Source organism: Carcharodon carcharias, chromosome 22, assembly GCF_017639515.1.
Source record: "Carcharodon carcharias isolate sCarCar2 chromosome 22, sCarCar2.pri, whole genome shotgun sequence".
Classification (NCBI taxonomy): domain Eukaryota; kingdom Metazoa; phylum Chordata; class Chondrichthyes; order Lamniformes; family Lamnidae; genus Carcharodon; species Carcharodon carcharias.
Window position 1 is genome coordinate 59,326,132 of NC_054488.1, and position 24,878 is coordinate 59,351,009.

At 44.3% G+C, this 24,878-nt stretch overlaps 1 protein-coding gene across 1 annotated transcript in view; it reads right to left on the minus strand.

Moving 5' to 3' along the window:
• Window positions 1–24,878, minus strand: part of LOC121293683 (sodium-coupled monocarboxylate transporter 1-like) — a 143,521-nt gene that overhangs the window by 60,032 nt on the left and 58,611 nt on the right. The window contains exons 7-9 of the mRNA XM_041216851.1: window positions 22,431–22,585; window positions 21,859–21,999; window positions 7,816–7,945 (exon numbers count right to left, since the gene is read on the minus strand). Of these exons, the coding sequence (XP_041072785.1) occupies window positions 7,816–7,945; window positions 21,859–21,999; window positions 22,431–22,585 (426 nt within the window). The remainder of the gene's footprint in view (window positions 1–7,815; window positions 7,946–21,858; window positions 22,000–22,430; window positions 22,586–24,878) is intronic.

Sequence of the window (24,878 nt, forward strand, 5' to 3'; positions counted from 1 at the left end):
CATCCTCAAGACCAAGGGCCAGCAGGGCCTCCTCAGGTTGCAGGAGGTGTGGTTAACAGGTACATCGTGCATAGGTGGCCCGCAAGATCCATGGTCTACAGGACTCGCATGTGTTATCTGCAGATGAGTGAGAACCAGTGTCACTGACGCTTCCACATGTCCAGGGATCTGTTGACTCACATTTGTGACATTCTGCAGGAACTGGCACCGTGGGGACTGGAAAGGCATCCATTGCTGGTGGCTTTAAACGTAATGGCCGCTTTGAACTTCTACGCCTCTGAAAGTCTGTTCAGCGAGGTCATTGCAGCTCCTGCTGCTGTTGTCCTGATGTGAGATGTGGGTGGATGCCATGAAAACGCAAGGGGAGATAAACCTGCTATGTGAGTGGCAAGGAACACAGTAGATGCAGTTTCAGGACTGAGAGAGTGAAGCTGTACACTGTGTTCTTAACAGTAGAAAACCACGGGCTGCCCTCTATGTCTGAAGAAAGCTGTGGTGGGCACATCCAATCATTAATGGTCTTTGGTAAATTGTCATTTTGAGCTAACATGCAGGTAAAGGCTTCAAGTAAGGAGGCAACGGGCAAGTTAGCTGTGACTGCAAGAGGGATTTGAGTGGAGGGTTTAAGAGATGTGTGTGTCGTTGACAGGAGCCTTTGTCAGGCTTCACATTGAGATTTGTTTGGCCTGCTCATCTCCTTATCAAGGATGGCCGTGGTCTTCACATAAAGGGTTTGCAGCCAAATTGCATCAGACATCATTCAAGGAGTGGGGTCTTAGTCCATAAGGTGAGAGAGAGTTGAATAGGCGTGTGTGCTGGACCTTGCCGAGGACTCTGAGACTATCCATTTGAAGCATCAGCAGCTCAAACAGGGCTCTGCGGTTCCATGCAGGAAAGATGGGTGGGGTGGGGTGTCCACAATGACAGATCACAGGCTCACACTAATAGTCAGGCCATCTAGGCCTGAGACTTGTAGGAGTCTCTGCCATTGGAGGGTCTGGAGCGGTTGCAACTCAGCAACCCATAGTGCAGGTGAGGCACTCTCAGTGAGTGGATTCCAAAGTAACTCCAAAACTTTTCGGTATGATAAAGATGTCCAGGGACATGGGTCTACCATGGGTCAGTGGTGATCAGGGAGTAGGAACTCGATCTTTCCTGATCAATCTGCATGAAGGAGCGATCACAAGGGGCCAAATGGTGTTCTCATGCTGGTCCTCCCTGTGGACCAATAAATCTGGTTCTGCTTTAAGCTCTCTCTCTCTCCCAAGAGCTCTCTACCAGGTCGGCCCCACTTTAGCAGGAGGTGTGAGGGTGCATTAGAAATTAGAGATGGTTTTATGTGAGTTATATTTGTAATTGTGGGTGTTAGGAACAAGAAATAGTTTTAAGTTTAATTCATATTCTTTTTTATTTGTGTGTTAAGAAAGGTGTAACCTGGGTTTGGTTTCAGTTCAGAGTTTTTGCGAGATGGCACTGGCAAGGCTGGGGGCCTGTTTGTATATATACATTTTTAATGACTCTTAAAGTGAAGATATGGATTACCAAGGGGTTGGTAGTTTAGTAAAGTTAAAGCAAAAAAAAATAGAAAAAACTGTGCTGTTGCCTAGCAGCAGGTTTTCAGAGAGAGACCCACAGAGATACAGGGAAAGACAAGAAATGCAGTTTTTAGTTTTAGTTGATATGTATAAATCACGGAGTGAAGACAGAAAAATACTCTCGAGCTGGAAACGATGCAAGGCTGTTAAGGAAATCATGGCCAGAATCTTTGGGTTGGCGAGCAGGGGCGGGGCCCACTTGCCAACGCATAAAATGACGCATGGTGACGTCGGGCACGCGTCCCGACATCACCGCATGTCATTCAGATCTTGAGTTCGGCGGGCACGCACTGGAGTCGTCTGTGCACCCGTCAAACTGTCAAAGGCCTATGAAGGCCATTTAAACAGCAATTAAAATTATTAACTGAGCTGTCCATCCAACCTTAAGGTTGGTGGGCAGGCGAAGAGTCCAGGCGGCCTTCGCATTTCTCATGAAACCTCATCCAAGGGCGGGATGAGGTTTCATGAAAGTTTTTAAACTTTAATAAAAATTTTCAAAAAAATTCAGACATGTCCCAGCTCATGTGACACTGTCACAAAAGAACGTAAGAACTAGGATTAGAAGTAGGCAATTCAGCCCCTCGAGCTTGCCCCGCCATTCAATACGATCATGGCTGATCTCATTTCGGCCTCCAATTTCCCGCCCTTTCCCCATAACCTTTCAACCCGTTACTAATTAAAAATCTGTCTATCTTTTCCTTAAATTTATTCAGCGTCCCGGCATCCACTGCAGTCTGAGCTAGTGAATTCCACAGATTCACGGCCCTTTGAGAAAGGTAATTCCTCCTCAACTCTGATTTAAATCTACCACCCCTTAGCCTAAAACTATAGCCTCTCATTCTAGAATGTCCCACAAGGGGAAACATCACATAAGAAGACATGTTTTAAAAAATTTATTTTCCTTTACTTAAATTTTTAAATATCAAACTGACCTCCCTGAGGCAGCTCTGTGCCTCAGGGAGATTTCACGCATGTGGGAAAGAGCATGGTCCCCAACTCAGCCTCCTCCTCCCCTGCCTGCACAGGGAGTGCTCAATTCTTCCGGGTGCGCATCACGCTGGGTGGGCATTAATTGGCCCGCCCACGTAAAATGGTAGTGCACAACCAATCACGGGCGGCAATCGGCTACACGCCCGCCCACTCCCACCCAACCTCCCCCCCACCAGGGAGAAAATTCTCCCCCATATGCTCCAAAGTTAAAGCAATAGTGACTTTAGAGTGAGTTTTCTAGATAGCTCAAGGGAGATACCAATTGTGGAAGGGTTTTTAGTGAATGTTCAGAAGTCTACTGGTAAAGAAACCTCTCTGCAACTGAACCAGTTCTACCCTTTGTGTGGAAACAGTGGTACTTCTTCACTGCGGTGTTGGGTCTGTGAGAGTATTGCTGGGATAAAAGGTTAAAACGATAAAAAGTTTGAATCGCTTTTTCCCTGGTGTCTGCATTGAAATCTTTTGTTGTCTAATGTAATATAGTTAATGTTTCTTATTTGATAAATGTTTTACTTTTTTATTAAAAAGTCAGCAGCAGAGTCCTGTGAACCTGTTTCAGTGAGTACCCTCCACAGTTTAAAAAAAAGCTATGATCTATCAAGCCAGGTTCCATTCTGGGATCGGAATTGTCCAGTAATAACATTAGCTGGGATCATAACAGGTGACATGAGTACATACCAGCTGAGGCTAAATTGGATATTGCTTTCAAGTTGCCATGCACACAGAGTTTGTGAGGGCATGGGAAATTCTACTTACTGGTGCCCAAAGTCGCAGGAGAACAGAGTGCAGGTTCTAATGTGTGTATTTAGTGCCAAGGCTTTGTATATTAGCACAGTCTTGCACATGAAAAGAATCAAGCCACCAGCAAGACAGATGTTACTTAGTGCAATTTAATTCGGCTTTCATAACTCAAAGTATATTACAGCATAGTATAATGTCCACAATGAAAAAGGAGTTGGGGCCATCCAGCCAGCAGAGAATAGAAAACCTAAAAATAAAGGAAATGTCTTGGCAGTATATTCTGCCTGGAATCTATTAGCTATCAGGTTGTCATGGGCCTATCTGCCACGTCATACCCCTGCTAATGACCTTAGCATGTGGATTGGCGACATCCTGCTCTCATCAGTTCCATCCCTTCACCATCTTCATTGTTGGAGGAAATCTCAGTTCTCCATGTCTCCCTCAGCCAAGTCATCCCCTCTTTATCACATCAGGTAATGCAGGGTGCAGCAGAAAACAATGATCTGGGGACACACAGTGGTGAGTATTGGAGAGACCCTCTTCAGTGGTCCAAACATCTGAACCTCAATCTTTAGGAGGCCTATCGTCTTCTCAATCATGGACCTGGTGGAGGATTGTGTGGTATTGTAGCTCTCCTCAGGAGCATTCTGCTGTTGGCAAACTAGAGCCATCAGCCAGATCTTCTGGGGGTATCCGTTGTCCCAAGGAGCCAGCCCTTCATTTGCTGAAGTCTTTCAAAAACCTGTGGCACCTCGGAGTGGTTCAGAATGTAGACATCGTGAGAGCTCCCTGGGAGCCAAGCACAAACATGAAGGATTTGCCTTCTAGATCACACATCAGCTGCACATTCAAAGAGAGGAAAACTTTCCTATTGATGAATGGGACTTGCTGCTGCCAGGGAGCTCTCAAGGCCACATATGTGCAGTCAATAGACCCTTGTACTTTTGGGAAACCTGAGATCGCTGCAAAATGCAACACTTTTGCAGCCTGGCGTTTGAGACCCCGTCAGAGAAATTGGTGCACTCTCCTGAAGAGGGTTTCTGTCACTTCCTGGATGCACTCGTGTGTTGCTAACTGGAAGATGTTGCACAGGTTCCCAGGGGAGTCCTGGAAGGAGCCACGGGCAAAGACATTTAAGGCAGTGGTGACCTTTAGTGCCACCAGCATTTGATCGCCTCCAAGTCCTTGCAGTTGCAGGTCGTCATGGGGAAGCTGGCAGATGTGTGAAACCACATTCTGGGACATTCTGAGGCACCTCCAGCATGGCCGTTCACTCATCTGTAGATAGGTGCACCGCCTGTGATATATCATGGTTGGGCCAATAATCGCTGTTGCAGTGGACCCTGGTCACCAGCATCCTGACCTTCGAGGTTCCACTACCTCTTGCTGCTCAGGCCGTCTCTCCTCCTGGCCCTGTGTCAATGTGTGATGGGCCCTCCTCCTCCTCCTCATCTGCATGAGAGCCAGTAGAAAAGGGGTTGCCTGGAGCCTGCATCACCTAGGCCTCAGTAGATGAGTGAATTGAAAGTAATCAATTTAGTGAGCAAATTCTTTACAGGTTTCCCTCCATTCAGAGCCACCAAGGCAGTGCTAGGTCCTGTGCCTAGCTTCCGTCCAGACATGGCATCCCCACTGCATCCCATCCAGGTGAAGGACGTACTGAAGGGGCAGAGATGGGTGTTCCTCCTGTTCATACATGACTGCACTTGGAGGCGTTGTTCTTTGACCAGGATGTGACAAACAGCCTTCTGACACTATCCATCTTCCCTCCATTACCCTCAAGACACTATAGAGAGGCCATTGTCCTGGCAGCATAGAAGGATTAACCACATGAGCACTGGTCAGCAGTGACCATTCACCTGGAAAGATGAAGGTTTGGAGTCGGGGACTTGTTGCTGTCAGCCAGCCGTGCCCCTCCAGAGCTTAATGGAATCTCGATCTTATGAGACCCATGAGTCGGGAACAAATCTGTTGCCGTATAGGCTTCACCATAGGAAGGAGAACACAACTGAGCATGGTTCTCATCCAGTTGCCTCATGGTTATTAGGGTGTCCCTTTAGTCAGCCAATTTTGCTGACCTTGATCTCCAACCACCTAAAAAGTTGCTCCTTCTGCTTTGCGGTGACGCAGTTATACATCGATTGCGTTGCATAGGTAGAATTGCAAAATAGTGTGCGTTACATTTGAGACTTGCTCCACAGCCTTCTGCCCTCCCCCGTCACCCACCATTTCCCACCATCACCCTTGATCCACCCAATATAACTGTTCCTCTCCCCTCTTGTCACCTTTGAACTTCCCCCTGTTACCTTTGCACCTATTACCATCCACATCTACAGGTCTTCCCTCCCCCTGAGCCTATCCTTTACAATCCCCATGCCCACCCTGACCCCTCCTATTATCAGAGCCACCTGTTTCGTCCATTTCCGTGAACCCATCCCCCAACCCCCCCAACCCTCATGAATCCTTCAGCCACCAAACTATCACCCTGGACCTGCTGCCCTGCTGCATCCCACATCCCCTTCTCACTGTAACTATTCCCACTGTTGGCCAGTAACTTCAGTTCAACCCCAGGACCCCACCATTGACAGCACTGACTCCAACCTCTAGAACCATCTTTCTCCCACCATCCCTGGCCGGAAACACCCCTCCTCTACACAGCCACAGGAACCCCAGGCGCAACAAGAAAAGCCCTTCCCTCCAACCCACTTCACTGTACTCTTGCATTCCCTTGCTGCATCCCTCCCACCTCTGATGGCCTAGCTTCCTTCCCCGGACAGCCTCCCTTCCCACCCATCCTGGACAATCTGTGTTCCTTCCTCAGAAATCCTCCCCCACTTCCGCACTTATCCAGCCTTCACTCCACTCTTACACCCTACCCCACCCTTCACCTGGCTCCCATGTCCAGCCTTCACTCATCTTGACCTACCAGCACCTGACCCGAGTCAAGAGGCTGAAGCTTTAAAGTGGTCCCAAAGAGGGCCAAAGCAGCATCTACTCACTTCAAAGCCAGGTGCCAGGTGCCAGGTGCCAAGCTTGCCAGGTGCACACCACTTAAATACAGCCGTAAATCTGAATGTTCTAATTTCTCGCTGGCAGAGACCTTAATTTGGAGGTGGAACTTAATTCCAGCGAGATGGCTTTTTAATGAATACAATGGGACTTCCCAACACTGTTTGTTGGAAGCTCGACCCACTTTTAAAGTCCCAAGAGCTTAATTGTTAAAGTTTATTCCGCCATCAGGAAACTGATTTTTGGCCTCTCACCAAATTAAGTTTCCCCACCTGTCCAGCTTCCTGCTGCTGGCAGGACAGGAAGATTCCGCCCCCAATCTGTGGGCCATTAGTCCAGGCCCTTGGATTACCAATCCATTAATATTACCACCAAGCCACTGTTTCATGGCAACCTTATTCTGCTTCACACCTATCATATCGATGTTCATTTGCTATTTTCCTGCCCATTTAGCAAGTTTATTAATGTCTGCCTGCATTTTGTCACCATCCTCCTCTGTGTTAACTGTACCTCCAAATTTAGGGTTATCAGCAAATTTCAAAATTGAACTTCCAACTCCTGTTCCAAGTAATTTATGTAAATAGCGAACAGTCCCAGCACCAATTCTTGTGGAACACCACTTCCCATAAGTTCCCATTATGAGTAACATTTAATCCATATTACATGTTTGCTGTCTTGTAGCCATCTTGCTATCCATTCTGCTACTTGTCCCCTGGCTCCACAATGTTCTGTCCAGAGTAAAAAGTCTGCTTTGTAGTACCTTACCAAAAGCTTTTTGAAATTCAAAATACATTACATCAACTATATTATTCATATGCATCCTTTTCATTACTTCTTCAAAGAATTCAATAAGATTGAGGTCAAGTATTTTCTTCCAGTTTGGAATCTGTGCAGACCACTCAGTTTTATATTTTTGCTTTCTGGATGTTTTTCTATTACATCTTTATTAAGAATTCTGTTATCTTTCCTATAACCAGCATTAAGCTAATTGGTCTAGATTTCCCTTGGCTTGTTCTTTCTACTTTTTATATATAGGAATCACATCAGTTGTTTGCTAGTTCTCTGGCTCTATTCCCTTTGCTAATAAATTTTTATGTAAGTGTAATAATGCCTCTGCTATCCCTTCCCTAACTTCTTTTAATCCATTCAGATCAAGGTTTTTATGCTCTCTGTGTTTGATTAGTTTATCAATTATTTCTACTCATTGTCCATCTTAAATATCTTTATATTGTTTTTGTCTCTTCTTCTAATGTCATGTCCAAGTTTTTATAGGGACATTGTCCTTATGAATTTGCACAGTTAACAATTGAGCTTAACTTGTGAATCATGGAGGAAGATAAATGAGAACACTTATTTGATAACTATTAGATTTTAGTAATTGGATTGTGTAATTAGAGGTCAACATCTGATATTTATAAAAAAAGGAACTAAATGCTGCTGCAAATTAAATTCCTTTTAAGCTGAATTAAATATTACTTACCTGATTGGGGTTACTAATTTTGTTTGCCTTTATTGGATCACAGGTCTCATAAACAGCATACATAACCAAACCACACAGGCAGGCTGTTGTGAACACAATAATCATACCAAACCAGTTCAGAAACACAGCTCTGCAAAATCAGAAACAGTTGTTGGTAATAGCGAAGCAGGTTTACTCATTTTGCATGATACTTACAAAGTGACCTCTTCTTTTATACCCTTATGAGATGCTTCAGTATTAAAATCTGAACAAAATATGCCCAATACAATATAATCTTGAAGTGTGTTAAATTCATGTGGACGCCTGAAATTGAAAATATTTCTAATATGGAAGTATGGAAAAACTCATTCTGGTAATTCAGGAGAAAAGAAAGCCAAGTTAAATTAGCCAAGAAAACCAAAACTGAACATTATTTAAGAAATAACTTATTCATTTAAAATTATAATTCAATCCTATGAACTGTGGCCCTGAAATTGTTCAGACGTTACACAGTCTCCAAGCTAGACCTGTAGGAGAGTCCCCACCTGTCCTTACAAGGTCATCAATGAAAATAGGGGAGAGAACTCTCTCACATGAGAACTGGTGTAACTTCAACGCAGCTATGTCTAGACTCAACTGGTGTACCTGGAAGTAGAACCCACCTAGGAGTCTAAGCTAGAGTTGGGGCAGGGTCCTGGAACCTCCCACTTCCCATATGCCCCAAGATTGGCAGGGAGGCATTTATTTTCTGGGGTGGGCAAATTGCTTTCCCACTGCCCTTCCCCACACCTGAGTCCCTCCCACCATACCTAGCCAGTTTACTGTATACTACAGATATGCCCAAGAGCCCACTCATGGACACTTCTCTCCAACCCTGTGAGCAATGACAGGTAAACTGCGGAGATCTACAGAGACCACAATCCTAGTGTAACTGCTGGGATCTCAACACCGTAGATTCAAGGCAGTTGCTTAGTTGAAGCAAAAATCAATTGATTCAACATTGTGCTTGGTTCCACAGGAGAGTGAAAATATCCTCTGAAGATATGGACCATAGCAGCGTGCGTGAATTATCAAAATCAGGTTTCACATCTTTTTCAGGAAAAAAGTGTAAAGACCATGTGGAAAATACACACATCAATTTACATATAGATGTTTGCCTTCTGTAAGTAATGTTTTACATAAAAAAGTTCAACTTTGACATTATCGAATAGTTCGCTTCTACTTCTTTCAATTTAGTCTACTGTATTTGCTGCTCATAATGCAATGTGGTCTCCCCTATACTTAGGAGACCAAACGCAGACTGGGTGACTGTTTTGCGGAACATCTTTGTTCAGTCTGCAAGTATGACCCCGACATCTCAGAATGATTACTAAGATGTTGGCATGTTCAAACAACAACTGGTTTATTTTATAAAACTGAACTATGTACAGCTATCCATAACTAGACGTTACACTGCTGAAGCCATGAACATTTTCCCTCTCCTCTTCTAGTCATGCATTCTCTTACCTCATCATTATGGGAGATGTTATTTTCACAGTCCCACATATTAACCCTTGCAAACCCGAATACTACAGATTTGTCATTATCTTTACCCTTTTCCTCCCCACTCTCTTGTCATGTGTCATTTCAAAAATGCTATGTCTTCACTTTGTTGTGAATATCAAGTTCATGGTTCGTGTGTTTTAGAAAATAACTTTTAGTTTTAAGAATTAAAGTGTAGAAAATGGGATAAATACAATTGAAGCAAACTTAGAGTCTATTACACTTAAAAGGTTGAGGCCATGCTGACTCAAAAGATGAACAGCTAGAAAGGTAAGAACAAAAACAGAAGGTGGGGTTACTTAGCTAAAGAGCCAGAGACATGGTGTCTGCAATGCTTGCAAGAACAAGGGCAGTCCAGAGAGATGTTTTTGTTTTGGGAGGTAGGGCTAAATTACTTTAAAAGCATTCAGTAAACCCTGAAATGTTGTAAGCCCATTTACTTTATCAGGTCAAAAAAGAAATTGTAAATGAGGGATAATTAATCTAAAGGTTAGTTTGAGGACAGCCTAGAGCAGGCTACATCATCATGAATATGGGTGGAGCTTAGGGAAGTTATCTGGTTTCAATTTATCTGGGTGCTTGCTGTAACACTTGGTTGCGATTTGGATCTCGTGCAGTTGCAGCCCACTAAGAGATAGCTGAAGTAAATGGTAGTTAGCTGGGCCTGCGCTGTAGGCAGAGTAAAAACTAACTTCAGTATTGACGATGTGGAATGCAAGTGGGGATTAATCTCAGTTTGAATCTTTGTGATGGAACAGAAACTAGAAGATTGTCTAGTTTGAAACTAGTGGGAGAATCTACAGTGGTCCAAGAGTCTTGTGAATAAAGAAATCAGCAAACAAAATGGTTTGGAAGTATTGAAAAGTAACCAGAAAAAGGGACTGAGGCATCCAGAATCAAGAGAGGATAAATGAAAATTTTATCTCTGAGAATAGCTGGAGCTAAGGAGAATTCTCCAGAGGACTGTGGCTTACTTATGGGTGGTCCTTACAGAAGAGAATAACTTTAAGATTTAAGACCTGAAGAAGTCATATGGACTTGAAATGTTAACTCTGTTTCTCTCTCCACAGATGCTGCCAGACCTGCTGAGTTTTTCCAGCATTTTCTGTTTTTATTTCAGTTTTCCAACATCCGCAGTATTTTGCTTTTATTATAACTTATAAGTTTGATGTGTCTTATGAGAGAATGGAAGGAAGTAAGAAGTAAATCTGAGTGCTTAACATACATAGTTATAAGCTATCATGTTAACTTACTCATATTTACTTTGTCTAATTTGTTCCATTTACAATAAGTTTATGTTTCATTAAAAAGAAAGTGAAATCTTGTGTATTAGTTCTATTGGTTAAAATGAGGTATTTAGATTTCTCTTTAAATGTTAATGGTCCTTAACCAGATCTAACAACTTTGGGCAGATCACCATGAAAATTTGAGTCACACCTGAGGCACCTATTAACTGTTCCTTGTGCATTCCTGGGATTCGTTCACCAATTATTGTTGTTCCAACTTAGTCTTCTAGTGCAAAGCCAGATCTGCTAAAGATGTGTTCATCTTCTTTCTGTCTGTTTCTAATCTTTCTATTCTATTGATACCTGTGTCCTGTATCTGGATTATTTTCAAATATCATTGAGTCCTCTTTTCTTTGAGTTAGAATGGAATTGCTCAAAAACAGTTTCCCCAGGAATTTATTCAAGGCTGCAGTCATTTGATCCAGAGTTTTCTTCTCTGAGAACCAAACAGCAGTTAGAACCAGAAGTCTGTCCATATGAGACACTTAGCATAATCCAGTAATTTAAAGTTAATACTGATCTAGGGATCCCTGAATTGAACTTCAACTTTTTTATGCGATCTGCTGAAGTCCATTATACATTCTTCTATAGAATGGCCATCAGTTTTCCGAAATCTATCAAATTCTGAGCATTCTTCATGGTCATTTAATAGATCTACTCTATTCCTAAAGGTTAAAATATTACAGCAATTTGTGATAAGATTAATAAATATATGAAAGAAAATAAATAATTCAACATAATAATTAAGTAATTAATTAAAGCACATAAATATGGAGGACATGCAGAATCTGGGAGCTCCTGGATACCAGAGTTATCCAGGGCAAGCATGTCTGCAATAAGTGTCTGTGGCTTGAAGTGCTTTGGCTCAGAATCATTGAGCTGGAGGCTGAGCTGTGGACACTGTGACACATCAGGGAGAGTGAGAGTTACCTGGAAGCTTTGTACCAGGAGGCAGTCACACACCTTAGAATAGGGTCTTCTGATTAGGAAGGTGGTCAGGGACAGGAGGGTGCGGCTGCAGCTGAAACAGGTAAGGAGACCCAGTGGGCAGGAGCATAGGAGTGTCGGCCTATGCAATTGTCCAACAAGTCTGAGGTTCTTTAGCTTGTTTGGATGAGAGTGGGGGCTGAAGGGGTGACGAGCTGATTGACCATGGCACTGTGGTATGGGAAGCCATTCAAATGGGCGGAGCACAGAGGAAGGTAGTGATAGTAGGGGACAGTACAGTAAGAAGGATTGACACTGTTCTCTGTAGCAAGGAGCGAGGGCCAGACAGCTATGTTGTCTGCCCAGTGCCAGGGTTCAGGATATTTGCTCAGGACTGGAAAGGAACTTGCAGTGGGAGGGTGAGGATCCGGTGGTCATGGTCCATGTAAGCACCAACGACATAGGCAGGACAAGGAAGGAGGTTCTGCATAGTCAGTACGAGGAGCTGGACAGCAAATTAGGAAACAGAACCTCAAAGGTAATAATTTCTGGATTATTACCAGAGCCACATGCAAATTTGCATAGGAGAAATAAGATTAGAGGAATGAATGCATGACTCAAACACTGGTGTGGCAGAAGTGGGTTCTGGTTCATGGGCCACTGGCACCACTGTTGGGGAAAGTGGATCTGTACCATTGGGATGGTCTACACATGAACCGTGCTGCGGCTTGTGTCCTCATGAGCCACAAAACTAGAGAGGTGGGGGGGTTTTAAACTGAATAATGGGGTCAAGGGATCAAATTTGGGAAGCTGTAGTAAACCAAAGAGTAGAGACAAGGCAAGAGGGAAAGGTACTAATATGGGAAATGATAAACAGACCGTGACTGGAAGGGACAAAGAGTAAAAATCTAAGAGTAAATCAACAGATAAAGCTAAGTGTGACAAAAATAATAAAAGGACAAAACTAAAGGCTCTGTAATTAAACACACATAGCATTTGAAACAAAACAGATGAACTGAGAGAACAAATAGAAATAAATTGCAGAGACATGGTTACAGGATGACACAGATTGAGGCCTGAATATTGAAGGGTACATGACATTTAGGAAGGACAGGAAGTTAGGAATAGGTGGAGAGGTGGCTCTGTTAATTAATGATGGTATTAGCACATTAGAGAGGGATGAGCTAAGTTCAGGAAACCAGGATGTAGGATTGGTTTGAGATAAGAAACGAAAAAGGCAAAAGTCATTTATGGGAGTGGTGTACAGGCCCCTGACAATAACCATAAGGTAGGATGGGGTATCAAAGAAGAAATAATGAGAGTTTGTCAGAAAGGTATGGCAATAATCATGGGGGATTTTTCATCTGCATAAAAACAGGAAAAATCAGATGGGCAAAGGTAGCATAGATGAGTTCATACAATGTTTTCGGGATAGTTTCTTAGAACAGCATGTTCTGGAGCCACCTAGAGAGCAGTCTATATACCTAGTATTGGGCAACAAGACAGGATTAATTGATAATCTCATTGTGAAGGCACTGATCATAATATGATTGAGTTTTACATTCAGTTTGAGGGAGAGACGAGTGACTAGTATTCTAAACTTTAATAAGGGCAATTATGAGGGCATGAAACCAAGGCTAGCTAAAGTGAACTGGCAATTTAGATTAAGCAGTAGGTCAATAGAGATGCGGTGGCAGGCATTTAAGGGGATATTTCAGAATTCACAGAATAGATACATTCCAACAAGAAAGAAAAATTCCAAGAGAGGATCCAACATCCATGGTTAACTAAAAAAGTTAAAGAAAGTATCAAAAAGCATAATTACACAAGGTGGGTGGCAGGTTGGAAGATTCGACAATAGGAAAAACAGCAAAGAATGACTAAAAGATTAAGGAGGGAAAATTCAAGTACAAGAGAAAGCTAGCTAGAAACATGAGCCAGGATTTCCCGGTCGACGAGTGGGGGCGGGGCCCACTCGCCAACACGTAAAATGATGCGTGATGATGGCGGGTGGAACTCTTGATGTCACCCCGCCCCATTTAAATTTTCAGGTAGGTGGGGGCTCAGTAGAACTAGCTGTGCACCCACCGACCTGTCAGTGGGCAATTGAGGCCATTGGCAGAGTCACTAAAGTAATTAATGGGCCTGCCCGTCCAACCTTAAGGCCAGGAGCCCTGGCGGGCATTAGAAAAACCATGAAACCTCATCCACGGGCGGGATGAGCTTTCATGTCAGTTTTAAAAAATGTAATTTAAGTGTACTTAAAAGTGATGGACATGTCCCAACTCACGTGACAGTGTCACATGAGGGGACATGTCAGAGAAATTTTTCTTCCTCTATTTTTCAAATTTTTTACTGTAGAGTCGATCTCCCTGAGGCAACACTTAGCCTCAGGGAGATGAGTGCACTCTTTCATGCACATGCGAAAAGAGCGCACTCTTGGCTCAGAGAATACCGCCCCCCGCCCAGCCCGCACAGGGAGTGTTCAGCTCGTAAAATGGCGGCGTGCCCCCAATCGGGGGCGCCGATTGGAGGCGCACGTCTCTGCGTCCATTCTTCAACTTCACCCCCAAAAAGGGGGAAAATTCTGCCCTGAGAGTTTCCAAACTTCACTCCTTTATTCAAAAAGAGAGAGAAACAGAAAGCAAGAAATTATAGGCTTAACATCTGTCATGTTAGAAGCTATTATTAAAGACGTTATAACAGGACACTTAGAAAAAAATCAAGGCAATCAGACAAGGTCAACACGGATTTATGAATGGGAAATCATGGACAGAATTTTTACCTCGGCGGGCAGGCGCGTGTCTGACCCGCTCGAGCATGAAATGACATGCATTGACGTCAGGCGAGCGTCCCAACATAAACGTGCAGTCGCGTGATGGTTTGGTCGGCGGGCGCATGCGGGAATTGGCGGCACGCCTGCCAACAATTAAAAAGCCTGTTAAAGCCATTAAAGTAACAATTAAGTTAAATTTTTTGCTGCCTGTCCAACCTTACGGCTGCCAGGCAGGCGAAAAGGCCAAGTGGCCCTTGAATTTTTGGAACCTCATCCATGGGCAGGATGAGGTTTTCAACATCAAATAAAAGTAAAATAAATTATTTTAAATTTCACTTATAACAGGTCCCTTTTCATGGGTAGAATTTTCCCCCCCTTATGGGGGGGGTGTGTGTGCGGGGGCGGACGCAGGCGGGTGTGGACCAGATCGGCGCCCCCGATCGGGTCTGTGCCGCCATTTTACATGGGTGGGCCTTAATTGGCTGCAGGGGCATTTAACAAGTATTGATTTAATTTGTAGAGAAAAAGGCACATATGATACTTGAGTTGAATCATGATAAGGCAATTATTTTTGGAGAAGCAGTTAATCTGCAGTAGGACATTTGGCCCTGAAAGCCTACTCTGCCATTCAATAGCCAATCTTCCAACTCAACTCCAAGTTCCCACACAATCTTCATATTCCTTAATTCCTTAGTACCCCAAAATCTATCAATCTCTGTCTTGAATATACTCAACAACCAAGCATTCACAGGTCCCTGCCTGGGGTAAAGAATTACAAAGATTCACAACACTTTGAGTGAAGAAGTTTCTCCTCATCTCAGTTGTAAATGGTTGTCCCCTTATTTTGTGATTGTGGTCCTATGTTCTAGATTCCCCAGTCTGGGGAAATATTTCTTCACTATCTAGCCTGCCAAGCCCCTTAAGAATTTATATGTTTCAATTAGATCCCCTCTCATCCTTCTAAACTCCAGAGAGTATAGGCTAGTCTAATCTATCTCTCCTCAGAGGCCAACCCAAGAATCAATCTAGAAATCACTTCACTTCATGAGGAATATGGAAGAAAAATAAAAGCACTAGAAATGAAACTGGAAAAAGTTAAAACAAAGGGAACTGAAATGCAGGATAAATTAAAGATGAAACTTTCTGAACAGGCGATTAAATTAAAAGCAGAACTGGAAAAGCAGCAGAAGGGACTTGTTCAAAAGGAACAAATGTTCAATAAAAAGCTGGTGGAAATGTCACATACAGGCTCTATAGGAATTAATGAAACAGTGAGTCAGCTGGAATCTAATCACAATCAACAAAGGGAGAATTTTCCCCATATTGGGCGGGGAGTGCGGGCACTGGCGGGCGCAGTCCTGATTTTGTGCGGGCGGGCCAATTAAGACCCGCCCAGCGTGTTTGGCGACTCCCGGGGACGGCAGGGGTAGGCGGGGGCAGGCGGAACGGCAATCGCTGCCAGGTCCAATGGTGACCTGGCGGCCTGTTTAAAGGCCAAGCTGCAGCCGCACCAAGACTGATGTACATGGCCAGAGGTTGGGGGCAAGGCAAATCATTAAGAAACATGCAGGAGGGTAGGGCCGGTGGCCAGTGCGCACCCAGGTTCTCTCGACAAGGTGGCAGCCTGGTGGGATGTGCTTGTCCCCGAGGACGGGAAGAGGAGGCCACCTTACTTGACAAAGCATGCATGGGAGGAGGTTGCGGAGATTGTGAGCTCCCACGACGTGGTGTAGCGTTCATGGACCCAGTGCCACAAGCGCTTCAATGACCTGCTGCGCATGGGAAGGGTGAGTAGCATGTTGGCATCATTGGCTGCACCCATCATGTAACCTTCTCCCCTGCGGGCATCCACCCATGTCTGAGTGACCTGAATGTAATGCGTTAGTGAGGGCAAATGCCCTTAGCTGGGCGGCCCACCAGAGATTGCCAAGCGTTCAGCATGAGAGGGTTGAAATGAGATGGGTTCTGCACCCGCAGCATGTGGGGCATGAATTTGCACCATTGGAAGCGTCACACCATCTTAGCCGGGCAGTCACCAGCACAGTTGCTCACACCTCAGTGGGCATCATATCTTCTGCTAGTGTCCCGGGTCACAGCGGTGACAGCACTTCACAGTTGCTGGAGCAGCTGGCGGAGACAGAGATTGTCGATGGCGCCTGCAGTTGGAGAACTGAAGGGGCCCAAGGCACCTGCTCAGTCTATGGCAGATGATGAGCCTCTGGAGTGCTCACATGTAGCCAGATGCTCGGGAACATCTGGTGGAAGTACACGAGGCTCTGCTTGGTTTGGCGTCAGTGGTGGAGGAGTCCACGCGGGCCGTGGCCGATGCATTGAGCATCATGGCTGAGCGCCAAGCTTCTTCCATGGATAGGTTGGCAACTCTCATGCAGAGGCAGCTTTAGGGACAGGATCAGGGGTTCCTGGGGTTGCGCTCGGCCCTGTGCGCCCTCACAGGGGCAACGACCTCGTCTGGTCGGTGCCCATCTGGGCGGTGGTTTGGCCACCAGGTATCCCACCTCAGTGCCCATCCATCTACAGTGAGCAGAGAGGGCCAAATGGACCTCATGTCGGTGGATCAGCTGCTTGGTGCCTCTCAGGGTGCTACGAATGAGGGCAGCAGCTCCTCCGCCCCTCTGCCAGTGACCAAGGCACCCAATGAGGCTGAGACAACCGGGGAGATGCCAGCTGCGGAGCTGGCAGCTTCCTCCCTGGCGGGTCCCATCACAGGCTCGACAGGCCAGAGGACATCCGCCAAGGTCATTGGGGCCAGCAGGGCATCAGAGAGAGCAGGCTGTCTCAGATGCCACTGCCAGCGACGGGGCGCTACAAAAACGTAGCACCTGCAAACAAAAAATGAAAGCACCTTAGGCACACCCAGGTTCATCACTGGTGGTTTTCTGTTGCACTCCCCCAAGAGTTGATTAGAGCTTTGTGTGAAGTCCAACACATTTTTATTTCTGTAGTTTGATGAGACTTTGGTCACAAAATTAAGTTAATGTTGTCTCAAATGACTGTGGGTTCTTCTTTATTTGGAATGGTGCATGCATTCCTGAGTTTGGATGAGTGATTTGTGTGTCTTTCAGATTATTGACTGTGCCCATCGCCAATCCTCCTATCCAGACAGATGAGGTCTCCAGGATGGAGGATACATGCCAGGCCTGTGTTGCACATCCATATGTGCTGTGCTAGCTAACCCTTGGATTAGAGTGTCCCGGGTATCCCTGCCTTCCTGGAGCATGCCCAGGTCAGCCTGTGCCCCCTCATCATTTCCCTGTGCGTGCTCATCCTCGGCCTCACTGCTGGACTCATCTTATTCAGGCCCAGCCACTCCGTCTACATCTTTTTCATCCACAGCATCCCCCCTTTGCAGAGCTAGATTGTGCAGAGTGCAGCATGCAACCACTATAAGTGACAGTCAATCTGGGGGTACTGGAGTACAACCCTGGAATGGTCCAGGCATCTGAAGCGCATTTTGAGAAGACCGATGGTTCTCTCCTTCACACCCCTTGTGGAGGCGTGACTTCTATTATACCGCTGCTCAGCTTCTGTTGTTGAATGGAGGAGAAGCGTCATGAGCCACCTTCTGAGGGGATAGCCCTTGTCTCCCAGCAGTCATCCATCCAGCCGGGCTGGAGCACTGAAAAGCCCTGGCACCTGGGAGTGTCTGAGGATGTAGGCGTCGTGGTAGCTGCCTGGGTACCTTGCGCATACTTGCAGGATCTGCATCCTGTGAACACACACTATCTGCACATTCATGGAGTGGAAGCCCTTCCTGTTGTCGAAGGCACCAGGCTCACCTGCTGGTGCCTTGATGTGTACAGTCTATTGCACCCTGGATGCGGGGGAAGCCAGCAATGGCTGCGAAGCCTCTGGCTCGCTCTGTCCTAGCGGAAGTGGATGAAGGTCAGTGCACGCCTGAACAGAGCGTTTGTCACCTGCTTGACACAAGTGTGGACAGCCGATTGGGAGACACCGGAGAGATCACCCACTGAGCCCTGGAAAGAGCCAGAGGCATAGAAGTTGAGGGCAGCTGTGACTTTTAGAGAGACGGGCACACAGTTAGCTGATATCTCTGGACCAATCATCTGACAGATAGTGTTGACTGTCTCCCTTGACAGACGGAGCCACCTTCGGCACTGCACCTCAGGCATATTGAGGTAGGTGGTTCACGCTCTGTATACCCTGGCAACAGGATAGTGTTGTCTCCTGCAGCCCCTTGCGCCTTGGACTACCTCTTGGCCATGCACCCATTGTGCCTGCGCATGTCCTCCCAAAGGTGGCTCCCCTGGAGGCTGAATGTGCACTCCTGGCCTCCTCCCCCTTCTAGCCCTCCCTTCCACCTCAGATGAGGTGCCTCCAGTGGAGAGATCACCTCCCATTCCCAGGGAGGCTTGCTGAAACCTACAGGCCCTAAAACAAATCCTCACTGAACAGTGCTGACCTGAAGGTAATGAGTGCAGTCCAACAGTTGTTATGCGTTTGAGACTTCTCCACCTCACACACGCAACTTTCAATAACGTCTGAGCACTAACTGTTAAATGTCTGGATTCACAAAAACAATGATCCCTCTTTCCCGCCCGTGGATGAGGATCATTAAAGTTTCGGATACCCAGAAGCCCACTGTGCCCGTGCGATGAACTGTATATCGCACAGACACCTTAAAATCCAGGACTATTGGAGCCATAACTACCTTAATTGGCCCAGTAATGACTGGCGGCCGCACAACGGACACAGTCACACGCCCGCCTTGCAAAATGTCGCAATGGCGCGTGATGACATCTGGACGCTCACCCGACATCATCACGCGTCATTTTACGCGTCAGCATGCGGGTCCCGCCCCCTGCACGCCAACGGAAAAATTCTGCCCCAAGAGTTGAGAGCGCTAAAACAGAACCTCAAAGTCTCCAATAATGAAAAGGAAGAGATATCATAAAAATAACTGAACTTACAGAGGAGGTTGTTTTACGAACAAGTAAAATTCAGCAACTTCAACGGGAATTAGAGGAAGCATCGGTTCAGGTTGATACTTTGATAGAAAACGAAACAGCCCTTAAAGCTAAATTGCAGACCTTTGAAAAGACTAACAGTCAAACTTTGCTGGAAAGAACAGAATTAGAAAACAGTCAAGTGAAAGAAACAGACGAGCAGAGCCAGGGTAAGGTTCATGAGCTTAGCAGTTTGTTGAAGGAAACTGAGGAATATGAAAAATAGAAAGAATGCAAGTGAATCAAGGGCCAAGTTGAGCAATTAATTAATTATTTTAATGAAGCAAATGCAAAAATAAAGCTACAAACCAATGACTTTAACATAAGGTGTACTGATAAAATGAACATTCTTCATGAGCGTATTAAAGGCTACCAAAGTCAAACTGAGAAGGTACAAAAGGCAGTTGTGAAAGGGATCAATAGAGTTATTGGACTAGAAATTAAATTTGAAGAGGTAGTAAATCAGAATCAGTTTATCGAAAAACTAAAACTTGAAATGTGAGACTGTTTAGATAGAGTTTATTGTTTCAAACATTCAATGTGAAGATTGTTCACATTACCAGGAAAGAAAATGTAATTGCGGATGCATTGTCTTGGGTATAAATCACTGAAATCAATTAATACTTAAGATTGCAAAAGGGGAAAGGATAAATGAATGGATGCAACTCTTGTGTTTGTTGTCCATATGTCACATACCTTGTGATGAAACACTCTTTTTTAAATGGCATTTCATCATTTTAAGGAAGGAGGCATGTAAAGAACAGTTTTTTTTAATTTTAAATTTTTCTTGGACTGTGGCTTTAAATTTTAAAAAAAGTTCCCTGAAGCAGGAAGTGAAAATCTACATGTTGCTACTTCTTTGAAGAGCGTGTGCCAGGTTGGACAATGGTGCTGGAAAGGACATGGTTTAAGAGGGAACTGCCTAGCAATGGCATTTGATTGGCTGCTGACCAGGTGACCAGGATTTTGTGATAGCAATAACCAGCAGAAGGATCCCAACCTGACCTAAAAACTTCTAAAATTCTGCCATAGTAATTAGCTGGGTATTCCTCACATCTCCATATCCTGTTTTTTGAGAAACCCCTGTCAAGAGAAAAGGGGAGAAATCACTAGTACAGACATTAAAAGCAGGTTTCAACTAGTAAACTGCACACTGGATGTGCTGAAAGATCACCTCACGTCAGCAGTACAAGTCTGCAAGGAACACGGAAGACTCCATCTAACCCTGTACTCTGGATTGGTGCTGTCGAACTGTTTTTACCTCACCCTTAAAATCCTTGTTCTTTGTGTCTTATGTGTGTGTGTGTTTGTGAATAGGGGTTATAAAGGGGTAGAGTAAGTTATAGAGTTAAGAGTTAGCAGTTCATATTTCTTTCTTTTGTCATTGGTTGAAAACAATTTGTTCAATAAACAGTTATTTACTTGTTAAGTTTACAAACCTGGTACTTGTACTCTGTTAATGTAAATTAAATTAAATTACACAGTTAGGTAAAATTGGGGCAATTTGGTGGTCTGATTAAACTTTCTCACATTTGTCATGGCTCGGGGAGCAGTGGGGGCTTGACATTACAGCGCACCATCCCCAGTGAGTCGTGTCCAGCCTCATTGAGACTAAATTTATGAGTAAGTCCATTAAAAGATGTCAACTGTTGAGGTACAATTAATTTCACATGTATAAAGAACTCCACAGAAAATCTGCAATAGACATTTAGAAATTTTGACACTTTTTAAAAAATTCATTCATGGGATGTGGGTGTCGCTGGTTGGCCCAGCATTTATTGCTTATCCCCAGTTGCCCTTGTGAAGGTGGGGGGTGAGCTGCCTTCTTGAGCCGCTGCAGTCTATGTGGTGTAGGTACACCCACAGTGCTGTTAGGAAGGGAGTTCCAGGATTTTGACCCAACGACAGTGAAGGAACAGCGATATATTTCCAAGTCAGGATGGTGAGTCACTTGGAAGGGAACTTCCAGGTGATGGTGTTCCCATCTATCTGCTGCCCTTGTCCTTCTAGATGGTAGTGGTCATGTGTTTGGAAGGTGCTGTCTAAGGAGCCTTGGTGAATTACTGCAGTGCAGTACAGATTGGTAGTGTGTCAGCGGTGGAGGGAGTGAATGTTTGTGGATGTGGTGCCTGGATGGTGTCAAGCTTCTTGAGTGTTGTGGGAACTACACTCATCCAGGCAAGTGGGGAGTATTCCATCACACTCCTGACTTGTGCCTTGTAGACGGTGAACAGACTTTGGGGAATTGGAAGGTGAGTTACTCGTTGCATGATTCCTAGCCTCTGACCCGCTCTTGTGGCCATAGTATTTATATGGCTTGTTAATGGTAAGCGCCAGGATGTTGATAGTGGGGGATTCAGTGATTATTGAATTCATATTTCACCATCTGCCATGGAAGGATTTGAACCACAGTCCCCAGAGCATTACGCTCGGTCTCTGGATTTCTAGTCAATAGTAATAGTTACTAGACAATACCACTATGCCATTGCCTCCCCACAGATTCTTAATTAAGAACTAAAACTTGGATTTTAATTACATGATAGCTTACTTTTTTGCTTCATTTTCACTCTTACAGGCCAGGTATCTCTGTACCTGTGCTTGATTACAACTATATACTGCTGTCCATCCAAATGTGCCTCCTATTAATATGGTCCAAAATGTGTGTCTTCGTCTTGGATCTGGATCAAAACTGGAATAAAAATATTCTCTAATTACTTGACCAATTACAACTCCTCTTATGGTGTTGAATTTTACCCCATCCAACTGTCAAAATCAATTGGTGCACAGTTAAAGATGAGCAGTATACTTGCTCAGATTCCAATCATTCTGATTTTACCTGCAGGGTTCTAGGTGGATGAGGCTCCTGCCCAAAGTAGGCAGGTGTCTCATATAATTATGCAAATTGGAGTCCTATTACTTCAATAGGACCATGATATTGAACAAAATCGGCACTCCACTCTAGTTGTATTAATACCAGATTATTGATTAAATTTATGAGCTTTTAAATGGTCAATTTAGATGTAAGAAAAGCCAAATCTTCATGCATTGATATGACTGAGTAGCACAACTCTCCATCGTAAGCATTCCTTTCACCAATAACACACAAGTCAAAATACTCACTCTAAAAAATTAATCCGGCCACCATTCTCACCAATGTTCCACACCTTGCCAAGCCCTCCAACATGAATTGATCCCTGAATCAGCACAGTCAGAAGGCTAATCAACATTATACTGAGTTGGAATACATCTGTCCAAATAACAGCTTTGATACCACCCTGAGAAGAAATGACAAATAACAATAGATTTAAATCAATGGTCAAATAAGAGGTGGTAGTTCTAAATTATCATACAGTAGCTCTTGATAAAAGATATCAATTCAATCATACCTTGTCCTATATGTCTCCTTATGATTGAAATATATTTGTTATTTGAACAATTTAAATTATGAGGCTGTGCAATATACTACCACAGTTGATGACTGAAGCAGAGGCTATAGCCCAGAATCCCTTCAGAACTGATCACAGGGTTTCCACCCCAATTCCAGATGAGTTAGGTGAAGGAACAAACTCGCTGAGTCGAACAGCCTAGTCCCATGTTGCAATTTCTATGCAAGTTAGGCACTCTTTAAGTTAATATGCCCTTTACATACATTTCCATCTCCCTGTACTATTCCCAATCCCATTTGCTTCTTCTGTCATTCCTGTTTTAAACCAGAGCAGTGGCTTTCAACATCACAGCTGACTGAATTGGAACAGTCAGCTGTAATATTCCATTGGCACACAATGGCTGGTTGAATGCTGTCTGACATAAGTTTTATGATTTAAAAACATGGATCTCTTGCCAGGAAAAGGAGAGTGGCCTGTTAAATTTGAACAAAGCTTTAAATCCTACATTCTAGCCTCCACTAAAACTGCCTATTATCATTTCTGAAACATTGCCTGCCTCCACACCTTACCTCATTCATGCCCTCAACATATTCAGGCTCAATTATTACAATGTACATTACATAAATTACAGCACCCTCTCCAGACATACTCCTACTCTAGTCAGAACAGTTCTCTTCTGACCCTAGGATACTTTTAAGCTTTGCATTTTGTTAACACTATTGTCTCCTGCAAATGGCTATCCTTATGATCTTGCCTTCAGCCAACTTCCTTTGCTCTTCTCTCATTGATGCTACTTCTGTGAGGTATATTATTTTAAAATACTATATAGATGCAAATAGTGTTAAACTGTTGTTTGGTAGTCAGAACTTGAGTTTTACTGAATAAAAAGATTTGTTAATGAAGCTCTTCGTCTTGCATTCATCAGGACAGCTCACAAGATAAACTAATAGTAAAGGAAACAACAATTTATACTGCATGAGAAGAGAGTGCTGATTGGTTGGAAAGTGAGCTATGATTGTTAGAGCCTTTGCCATGGAGAATGCAACAGAGAACAGTTAACTCCCAGGCTTTTACATAAAAACATAGAAAATAGGAGCAGGAGTAGGTTATTTGGCCCCTTGCTCCACCATTCAATATGATCGCGGCTGATCCTCTATCTCAACACCATTCTCCCTGTGCTCTCCCCATACCCCTTGACGCCTTTAGAGTCTGGAAATTTATCTATTTCCTTCTTAAATATATTAAGTGACTTGGCCACCACAGCCTTTTGTGGTAGAGAATTCCATAGGTTCACCACCCTCTGAATGAAGAAGTTTCTCCTCATCTCAGTCCTGAACAGTCTACCCCGCATCCTGAGTCTGTGACCCCTTGTTATAGACCTCCCCAGGCAGAGGAAATATCATCCCTGCATCCAGTCTGTCCATCCCTGTCAAAATTTTATATGTTTTAATGAGATCTCCTCTCATTCTTCTAAACTCCAGTGAATATAGGCCTAGTTGGCTTAATACTCCTCATATGACAATCCTGCCATCTCAGGAATCAGTCCGGTGAACCTTCTCTGTACTCCGCTGTAAGTATCCTTTATTAGATAAGATCAAAACTGAACACAATACTCCAAGTGTGGTCTCACCAAGGTCCTGTACAGCTGCACTAAGAAATCCTTGCTCCTGTGCTTAAGTACTCTCGCAATGAAGGCCAACATACCATTTGCCTTCTTAACTGCTTGCTGCACCCACATGCTTGCTTTCAGTGATTGGTGTACAAGGACACCCAGGGCCCTTTGTACATTAACATTTCCCAATCTATCACCATTTAAATAATGCTCTACCATTCTGTTTTTCCAACCAAAGTGGATAACTTCACACTTATCTATGTTCTACTGCATTTGCCGGGTATTTGCCTACTCACTCAAGCTGTCTAAATCACACTGAAGCCTCTTAACACCCTCCTCAGAGCTCACATTCCCACCAAGTTTCATGTCATCAGCAAACTTGGAAACATTGCATTTGGTTCCCTTATCCAAATCATTAATATATATTGTGAACAGCTGAGGCCCAAGTATTGATCCCTGCAGTACCCCGGTAATCACCGCCCGCCACTCCGAAAAAGACCCATTTATTCCGACTCTCTGTTTTCTGTCTGCTAACCAATATTACCCTCAATCCCGTGTATTATAATTTTA